The sequence below is a fragment of the Sinocyclocheilus rhinocerous genome, unplaced genomic scaffold, assembly GCF_001515625.1.
Source record: "Sinocyclocheilus rhinocerous isolate Xijiao unplaced genomic scaffold, SAMN03320098_v1.1 scaffold475, whole genome shotgun sequence".
Taxonomy (NCBI): Eukaryota; Metazoa; Chordata; class Actinopteri; order Cypriniformes; family Cyprinidae; genus Sinocyclocheilus; species Sinocyclocheilus rhinocerous.
Window position 1 is genome coordinate 765037 of NW_015646677.1, and position 10573 is coordinate 775609.

Below are 10573 nucleotides of genomic sequence, written 5' to 3' on the forward strand. Positions count from 1 at the left end.
TGATGATCTGACTGACAGCAGCCAGAGGAGACACTAGCCGGGTTTCCATCCAAAGCTGCGAATTTAACAACACAAAACTGGAATATCGCATAAAACATTTGCGAACAAACAAACAAAATCGTCACTTCCTGATAAACTGGCACTATAAATCACTAAGATAAGCCATTATTCACATCAACCCTTTTTCGCACGAGTCAAAAACCACCTCAAGTGAGCGTAAAAACTTTTTTTGCGAATTAAGGGATTTTTATTCTAAATTTGGCGTTTCCATCACTCGTTTCTCATGCGATACTTCAAAATGCGCATTAAAATAGGGTGATGGAAACATAGCTACTCACACACGCGGGCCGAACCGGAACCCGCTCGAAGTTCATGCTCATGCCGGGAATGATCACGGTCATCTTCCGCGGCCCTTTGAAGCCCAGAACATTGGTCTCCTAAAAACATACACACACACACACACACAATAAGAAGTGGGCAAAACCACTCAGAAACAGAGAGGAACAGAGACACACTGACGTAGCAGACGGCGGCGAGCTCCTGTCGTGTGTTGGTTTCCTCCAGCAGCGCTCCGGGGGTTTTCGAGGGGTTCGTGCCATTATCGTACACAGTAAACTTGGTTCCCATCAGATTAGACCTGCGGTGAACGGTGAACATCATCAACTCATCATCTAATGAATGGCAGAACATCAACTCACACAGACTCCAAAACAAGCTAAATGTGATTGCAGTCGTGGCATTGGGCAGCAAAGGGTTAAAAGGACAAACGTGAAGCTTGTGTTTTTAATACAGCACATTAATTATTCAGTAAAAATTTTTTATTATCTGGGCTACGCACTGTCTAACTCAAGAGTTTTCTACTTTTATATTCTAAAATTCAAAAGGCAGCTATATATTTTCGTGCATAAAGATTAACACTGAAAAAAATCATGTTAGAAATGTGTAAAATTTCATTTAGAAAATATTCAGTACCTATTACATTAAATGACAACATATTTTCTACGTAGCTATATTACTTATATTTTTATTTTAACAAATTTTTTATTATTCATTTAAATACATCTTTCATTATTTATTTTTTATTTAAATATATTTTTTATTATGTATTTTAATATTTTTGTATTACTTTTATTATTTATTCAATTTTTTATCTAATTGTTATTTATTTTAACACAATTTTTAATAGTTATTTTAATACAATTTTGATTATTAATTTATTTGAATAAAATTTTTTAAATTTTATTTTAATACAATTTTTTTATTTATCTATTTCAATTTAATTATATATATTTTTTAAACTTTTTTTTTATGATTTATTTTAATCTAATTTTTATTTTTTTTAATTTAATTTTTAAAATGACATTTATCTATTTAAATAATTTCTGTTTTACTTATTTATTTTTACACACCATACACTGTTTTTCTCCTAACTTTTTCACGGCCCCCCAACACTCCCTTTTATTTAGTGTCATGCTCATGTGTTTCTATTGAAAATGCAGTACTGAAACCACAATTGATGCTTTAAAGAAACGGGATGAGTTGAAATTGTTTTCTGTGGTAACTGACTGGATGTCACTTGACGTGTATTGAACCAGAAACATCCGATCAATCATAAGTTCACAGTGTTAAATTGGATCCGATCATTTGAAGGTCACTTGTGACTGAATCTCCTGAGACGAGACGAGTTAATACCAGTCAAAAAAAACACCAGAGAGGCACCTCAGTTTTCCTGTGAAGCTCTCGGCCTCACGGGACAGATCTGTGGCGTCTACAGAGATCAGATAGTTGGATGTTTTGCTCTTTTTCCTCTTGCGTCCGGCCAATAAGAACACCTAAGAGAGAGAGAGAGAGAGAGAGATGAGCGAGAGAGCACTAAAGTGAGCAGAAGTGATTGTGAAGCATCAGATCAAACCTTCTTGCCGTCTTCTCTCTCCAGGTGCATGAAGTACGTGGGATAGAGGCCACGGTCCATGCCCTTCTTGTCCCGCGAGATGCGACACTTGACCGTGACTCCCCGCGGAGCCGGACGGAGCACAAACTCCTCCAGATTATCCACCTCAACGGAGGAGCCCTCAGCCGACGGAGAACCCAGCGGGAGACACTCCTGACGAGACAGAAGACAAAACACACACATTTAGTCCTCTAACAGACATATCATTCATTATTCTCACAGGGTGCAACATGATTTTCATCTCTGTCTCTGAGAACATGAGGAAAGTTCACAAACTGAATGAAATACTTTCCCGTATCCCAGTTTAATATCCAGAGTTTAATGGACTCTATGTACAAAATGAAATCTTGATGCAGTGTTACACAACAGCATTATTGATATGTTGTTTTTATTATTTAATCTGTTTTTTAATTAATTTTTTTTATTTGATCAATTTAAAAATATTTCTATATTTTTTATTTTCAATATTTTAATTTATTGTAATCAAATTTATAACATTTCTACTTATAATTTAAATGTATTATTTAAACTATTATTTATATTTTATTATTCATTTATTTTCATTCATTTTATTATTTCAATTTTAATATTTTTCCATTATTTATTTTAAGCTAATTTTTATCATATAATTTTATAGTTACGTTTAAAAAAAAAATTATTATTTATTTGTTTTATTTTATTTATTTTTGTATTAAATTGTACTAGTTACATGTTTTAACCTATTTTCCCATTATGTATTTATTTCTTCTTTCTTTCTTTCTTCATTTATTTATAAAGCACATTTTAAAACAACCAAGGGTTGACCAAAGTGCTGTAAGAGAGAGAGAGAGAGAGAGAGATGAGCGAGAGAGCACTAAAGTGAGCAGAAGTGATTGTGAAGCATCAGATCAAACCTTCTTGCCGTCTTCTCTCTCCAGGTGCATGTAATACGTGGGATAGAGGCCGCGGTCCATGCCCTTCTTATCCCGCGAGATGCGGCACTTGACGGTGACTCCCCGCGGAGCCGGACGGAGCACAAACTCCTCCAGATTATCTACCTCAACGGAGGAACCCTCAGCCGACGGAGAACACAGCGGGAGACACTCCTGACGGGACAGAGACACAAAACTCACACATTCAGTGCTCAGATATGAATGAGTGATGAAAATACACCATTAATTATTCTCACAGGGTCTCTGAGAAAATGAGGAAAGTTCACAAACTGAATGAAATACTTTCCCGTATCCCAGTTTAATATCCAGAGTTTAATGGACTCTATGTACAAAATGAAATCTTGATGCAGTGTTACACAACAGCATTATTGATATGTTGTTTTTATTATTTAATCTGTTTTTTAATTAATTTTTTTTATTTGATCAATTTAAAAATATTTCTATATTTTTTATTTTCAATATTTTAATTTATTGTAATCAAATTTATAACATTTCTACTTATAATTTAAATGTATTATTTAAACTATTATTTATATTTTATTATTCATTTATTTTCATTCATTTTATTATTTCAATTTTAATATTTTTCCATTATTTATTTTAAGCTAATTTTTATCATATAATTTTATAGTTACGTTTAAAAAAAAGCTCGGTCACCACGATGTTTCGGTCTGGACCTAGGGACGGATAACATTTTTAAAGGCCCCGATCTAAGTGGTCTCGCTGATGTGTGTGAGTGCAACAACTCAGTGAGGTAGACTGGCGCAAGATTATTTAATATTTTAAATTCAACTCTGAATTTTACAGGCAACCACTGGAGAGAGATGAAGATAGGAGAGATGTGCTGGGATTTACGTGTTCTCGTCAAAAGCCTGGCTGCTGCATTTTGGACCAGTTGTAAACGCTCCATGGATGAGCAGTTAATCCCATAATAAAGTGAATTACAATAGTCTAAACGGGAAATAACAAATGCATGAATTACTTTTTCGAAGTTCCTGGTTGATAACAATGGTTTCACTTTAGCCAGGCGACGAAGATTGAAAAAACACACTTTAACTACTCCATTTATCTGTTTGTCGAGCTTTAGGCCAGAATCAAGCCAAAAACCTACATTTTTTGCACATGGAGTAACCCATTGAGTTAAGGAACCAAAGTTACATTTACAGGCATTAAAAGCGTCACTAGGTCCAAACAGAATTACTTCAGTTTTACCTTCGTTTAGAGTCAAAACATTTTTTGTAAGCCATGACTTAAGTTCCTGAATGCATGCATACAGAGCTCCTAGTGCATTTTTATCATTTGGTTTAAAGGGGAGGTACAGCTGGACATCATCTGCATATAAACGAAAAGAAATTCCATATTTCCATCTTTTTAAAATATTTTTATTACTTATTTTAATCATTTTCATTATTTTTTTAATCTACTTGTATCACTTATCTATTTATTTTAATTGTATTATTTATATTTTAATCTATTTTTTTATATTTATTTATTTTAATATATTTTCCCATTATTTAGTTCTTTATTTTAATCAATTTCATATTTTGTTTTGTTTTTTATTTTTTTTATTGTTTTATTAAAAAAAAAAAAAAAAGGTATTCTTTTTTATTTAAAGCTTCTGAAACTCATTTCTGAAATGTTTATGGTATAATATAATACACTAAAATAATGTTATGTTAACGTTATGTACTATAGTTATATTATATCTAATATACTATATTGTTATGTCATTATTTATGAATTGACAGTTATATGATGTGACAGAAAGAGTTTGCTACAGCACTGAGACTTCAGCAGAAACACACACACACACAGTCAGTCAGTGTGCATCAAACTGTGGCTGTGTGTTTGTGTGGAGGTTGTTGTGTCTGTCTGACCGTGGTTGATTTGGTGCTGGAGGCTGATGCAGGACGAGTGCTCTCTGTGTTCGGCGACAGCGATCGGCTTCGCTCTTCAGCTTCATCGTCATCTTCCTCGCTGGCCTCGTCGTAGTTCATGCTGCCAGACAGTCCTGAGAGAAACAGAGTTTAAAGAGCTGGAGATGAGAAACAACAGCTGCTGCGCCGAGATGAGGACTGACATTTACACGCAATCTCCTGAGACACACCCTCACACACACACACACACTTACCGTCTCTGCAGTAGTGTGTGTGTGTGTGTATGTGTGTGTGTGTGTGTGTCTTACAGCGTCTCTGCAGTAGTATGTGTGTGTGTGTGTGTGTCTGTCTGTCTCTGTCTTACCACGTCTCTGCAGCAGTGTGTGTATGTCAGTTTTGGGCTCCAGCAGTGTGTCGGTGTCGGCGTCTGTCTCCGGCTCTTCTGCAGCGGGCGGCGAGGGCTGCTGCGGTGGACTGACCGACAGAACCTGGATCTTACTGCCCAGATCTGGAGCTTCTGAACCCAGCAGAGCCGCGGGGCCGTCGATGCCTGACGGACAAACACACACACATTAAATCATTCACACACAAAACACACATACAGCCACAGAGTGACATACTGAATGCAAATCAAAGCACAATATTCAATTCTAGATCTATTCAGCAGGCGGAGAGATCATTTTTGTTTGATAATGGAAACTAAAAAAGTCTGACTGCAAATGAACGAAAAACCTTCTCAAAGAGAGTGAAGGACGAACAGCAGATATGAGTCCTGAGAAACAGATAAGAGAAGGCAAAACTATTACACAAACCACACTGAAGCAAAACAGTGGGATGAATAATAAAGAGCAAAGTGAGGAGTGTCATGATTTAAAGGCATAGTTCGCCTAAAAATAAAAAAAATGCTGTTAATTTACTCACCTTCATGCCATCCAAGATGTAGCTGACTTTCTTTCTTCTTCAGTAGAACAGTAAAGAAGATTTTTAGCATAAACCGTGCTCCTTGGTGATTCATACAATGCAAGTCAATGGGTACCGCCACTTTGAGAGTCAAAAAAAGCAAATACAGGCAACACCAAATGAATCCCTGTGGCTCCTGATGATATATTGAGGTCTGTGCAAGAAACTGAACATCATTTACAACATTATTACCAGTAATCCAGAGCCTCAGGGCAAATGGGAAGTATGATTCTTTTCCGTGAACTGCTTGTTTCAGACAGTTCGTTTCAATGAACTGGTTCAATTCACTAGTTTGATTACATGATCATGCAATGATGTCACATATATGCAATTATATTATTAAAGCACCCAAATATGATGTGAATAGTGCATGTTTTGCATGTCTAAGGCATATAAAGTGAATAAACTAGTTTTCATCAGCTCACCTTTTTACATAAACAATGTTAAACCATAAAAATGTTCATTTCACTGGAGCGCTGAATGAGTTCATTCATCATAGGATCAGATATGCCGCTATTTTGGCTCATTTCGAGTCGGAGTGACTGTCAGGCGTCTGAAAATGAGTTTTAATTGAGTAATTTGTACATCTGTGCTGCTCGCGCTGTGAACTGATTCGAACGATTCTGATTTGATGAACTGCTTCAACTAGTTCACTAAAAAGAATTGGTTTAAAAGAATGATTCGTTTGTGAACCGGACATCACTCAGGAGGCTCTGGATTACAGGTAATAATAATGTTGTAAATAATGTTCAGGGTTTTTTTTGCACAGACCGTTCGTTTAGACCTCAATATACCATCAGGAGCCACAAGTATAAATTTTGTGTTGCTTTTTTTGACTCTCAAAGTGCCGGTAGCCATTGACTTGCATTTTATGAATCGCCAAAGACCAGGGTATCAGCTAAAAATCTTCTTTACTGTTCTACTGAAGAAAAAAATTCACCTACATCTCGAGTGGTCTGAGGGCGAGTAAATTAACAGCAAATTAGCCCTGGGCGATATGGCAAAAAATTAAAATCTAGATTTTTTTCAAAACGTTTGACCGATTCCCGATTTTTTAACTAGTCAACTTGAAAATGTAATTACAACATGATTCAAGTTACTTTTTCTTTATTAACCCTCTAGCTACAGAAAATTATATTCCAAGTGCAGCACACATGAAGTAAATGTTAAACAAATCACTTGTTAAATATCTTTCCAGAAAAGATGCATGAACTACAACTACATCTTGTACAAACTTGTCTTATAGGTATGTTCAGAAATAATTTGAGAAAAAATTATTTAAATAATTTGAAAAAAATCTCAAAAGTCAAGGTAATTCAAATTCAAAATGACTGAAGGTATAACACCAGTAGACTATTATTAACTATAAATGTTCTGTAAAAACAATGAACAGCAGCTGTCAGCCTGTCACCATGATGCAAACATGAAATATCAGACACTAGTAGTTCTTCACAGGTTTTTTTTAATTCGATTGCGCTGCTTTTCCATTGTTTTTTCTATGTAAACATGGGTGTGTTTGACTGTTGCGCTCGTGTAATGCATGATACATGTCTGAATGACATTTAATAATTCTGATTTGAATTCTCTCTGATTTTAACTCTCTATTCTAATTCTATTCTTTAAAAAAAAAACACTTGTCCCTTTTAGACTTGTACTCTATTCATTTGCTGCTTGTTTTCTTTAAAAAAAAAAAAAACTAACACTTGCTTTCTAATCTTTTTGTATTCTATCTGTTTTCTTTTCATTTATTATACAATTAACAAAAGCAAAAAAGACCTCTAACACTAGTTTGCTCTATTCTATCTGTTTTCTTTTTATGTATTATATTATTTTAAAAACCCTTACTACGTGTACTGCGTTAAGCTAACTGAGACATGTTATAGCACTTGTATATCATTGCTCTTTTGTTGGTTTTGATTGCTTCCATTGTCCTCATTTGTAAGTCGCTTTGGATAAAACCATCTGCTAAATGACTAAATGTAAATGTAATGATACGGCATTCTAAAAACGCGGCGCTCAAGTTGAAAGAAGTTCACTCCCAACTTCTTGCATGTTTTTTCTAGTCCACAAAAGCGAATTCTGTGTGATATGAGCGCGTCACACGTGAGCAGTTAATCACGAGTGCCGACATGCGGTTGGATCGATCTTTTCTCTTTACGGTCATCATTGGCATATTGTCAAAGTGTCTAATTCTAACGTTTGGTAATATTTCTATTCAAAATCCTGATTCCTCGATTTCTAAGAAACAAAATCGTGGCAAAACATTAAATTCGAATGAATCGATAAAATCTTCATTTTTGGGTGAACTGTCCCTTTAAAGCCTCACCATCCAGGATGATGTCACTGGCAGTGCTGAGGTGCGGCTCCACGAGCGGTGCTTGTTCTTCACTGCGGCGGGGCCGCGAGCGCCGCGGACGTCCCTCTGAGTTCGGCTGGACCATCAGCGGCTCCTGACGCTTCCGCCGCTGCTTCTGCTCCAGCAGCGCCCTCTGCAGACACAATAACACCATTAACACACTCAGATCATTCATTATTCATCCTTTACTAGATGCATACAGTGCATTTAATAGAGGGTCAAACCATTAGAGCAAGTATAAAACGAGGGTGTTGTCTTGTTAATGTGGCTTTTTAGAGAATATGCAATCAGATCATGAGACACTTGGAGCGACTTACTATACAGGAATCATCATTCTGCTGTTGTGTTTCTTTTCCAGTGTTCTTATTGTTAACTAAAACTACTAAAAATCATTTTCAGTAATTTAAATAAAGATGAAATTAAAAATATATATAGAAATGTTACAAGAAAAACTTCAACTTTAAAAAATGAATAGGAACTTTTTATTCCAGTGTTACTATTGTTAACTAATGTTTTGGTAATTGAAATAAAATAAAATATATATTATTTAAATATATAATATATATAAATATTAAATATAAAAACTGAAATGTTGTTTCTATTCCAGTATTGTTATTCTAAACTATTAAAAATGATTTGTCGTTCATTGAAATGAAGCTGAAAAAAAATTTAAATGTTACATAAAAATTAAACCTATAAAAACATGAACATAAACTTAAAATGTTGCTTCTATTCAGTGTTTTTATTGTCAACTAAAACTATTAAAAAAGGTTTCTGGAAAATAAAAGAAAGTATAAAATAAAATAAACCTGTAAAACTTAAAATGTTGTTTCTATTCCAGTATTGTTATTGTTAGCTAAAACTACAAAAAATTATTTATGGTAGTTGAAATGAAGCTGAAATAAAATAAAATATAAATATTACATAGAAAACTTAAACTTATAAAACTTGAATGAAAACTAGAAATAATGTTCTGGCAACTAACTGATATAAAGTTCAAGTTGAAGTATAAAATTACTAAAACTGAGAGCAAAATTAACCAAAGCTAAATGCAACAAAAAAAAATGGTAACATTAAAATGAAAACTGGCAATATAAAAAAAGCTGATTTAAAATATTAATAAATACTAGTACATTAATAGCACTAAAATAACACTATTCTATTCTGATATGTAAGTATTTTAAGCTACAACATTTTGTCCACTACATCATTCCCATACTTCCGTTTCCTGTTATTTCATAGTTTTGATGATTATAAAATGTGAAAAACAGTCACACGAAAGAGTAAGTAGGAGTATCCAAACATGTGACAGCTATTGTGATACAAAGATAATCTACTAGAGCTGAGATAGAAACAGCGAGAGCTCTGTACGGCACAGGAAGTGAACGATAACAGTCAAGGATCAAGAGGATGAGCAGAAAACACACACAATCCTTCCCAGAAACAAAACACTCACAGAAAGATGAAGAAGTTGACGCATGCTCGCTAGAATCATCCTTACAACAGCAGAACCGAACAGTGTGTGTGTGTGTGTGTGTGTGTGTGTGTGTGTGTGAGAGAAAGAGAGAGAGAGAGAGAAGTGGGATGAAATGACAGTAGATGACAGACAGGAAGAGAAATGAGGGCTGCTGACACAATGAGAGTTTCACTTAAAGTCAGACGATGCTGTTCAGCTCACGCTGAGGGGCGGAAACACTGGAAACAATCAATTGCTTCACAATGGAAAGTAACATCCATACTGTGTATTATTGTGTGCTATTGTGTATTATTGTTTTATTGTGTTTTGATGTGTTTTATAATGTTTTGATACGTGTTATTGTGTATTATTTTCTTTTATTGTGTTTTTTGATGTGTTTCATAATGCTTTGATGTGCTACCAAGTATTATTATGTTTTGATACGCGTTATTGTGTTTTATTTTGTTTTATTGTGTTTTTTGTTTTTTGATGTCTTTCATAATGCTTTGATGTGCTACCAAGTATTATTTTGTTTTGATACGTGTTATTGTGTATTATTTTGTTTTATTGTGTTTTTTGATGTGTTATATAATTCTTTGATGTTTTACCGTGTATTATTTTGTTTTGATACGTGTTATTGTGTATTATTTTGTTTTGATATGTGTTATTGTGTATTATTTTGTTTTATTGTGTTTTTTGCTTTTTGATGTGTTTTATAATGCTTTGATGTGCTACCAAGTATTATTATGTTTTGATACGTGTTATTGTGTTTTATTGTGGTTTGATGTGGGTTTTGTGCTTTATTGTGTTTTGACGCATGTTATGTTTTATTGTGTTTTCATGCATATTATTGTGTATTTTTGTTTTGAAATGTATTATTGTGCATTGTATTTTTTGTGGTTTGACCATAGACTGTATAAAAACATGGACGTAGTGTCCGTGACGTCACCCGTAGGTTTCCGAAGAGCGTTTTTGAAGCTCAAAGTGGGCGGAGCTGGCCGTTGCCATCTTGGCAGAGCGTAACCGCGCGCCCCTCCCGGA

The 10573-nt window shown here is 34.6% G+C and overlaps 1 protein-coding gene across 2 annotated transcripts in view; it reads right to left on the reverse strand.

Annotated features, from left to right (window-relative positions):
- The window catches only part of tulp3 (TUB like protein 3), a 28852-nt gene that overhangs the window by 8568 nt on the left and 9711 nt on the right, over nt 1-10573 (reverse strand). The window contains exons 4-10 of one of the 2 annotated variants that reach the window (XM_016512128.1): nt 8047-8209; nt 5125-5310; nt 4761-4894; nt 2845-3036; nt 1720-1832; nt 520-637; nt 339-437 (exon numbers count right to left, since the gene is read on the reverse strand). In XM_016512128.1, coding sequence (XP_016367614.1) covers nt 339-437; nt 520-637; nt 1720-1832; nt 2845-3036; nt 4761-4894; nt 5125-5310; nt 8047-8209 — 1005 coding nt within the window. Of the gene's footprint in view, nt 1-338; nt 438-519; nt 638-1719; nt 1833-1912; nt 2105-2844; nt 3037-4760; nt 4895-5124; nt 5311-8046; nt 8210-10573 lie in introns of both variants that reach the window. The other variant, XM_016512127.1, reaches the window with a different exon arrangement.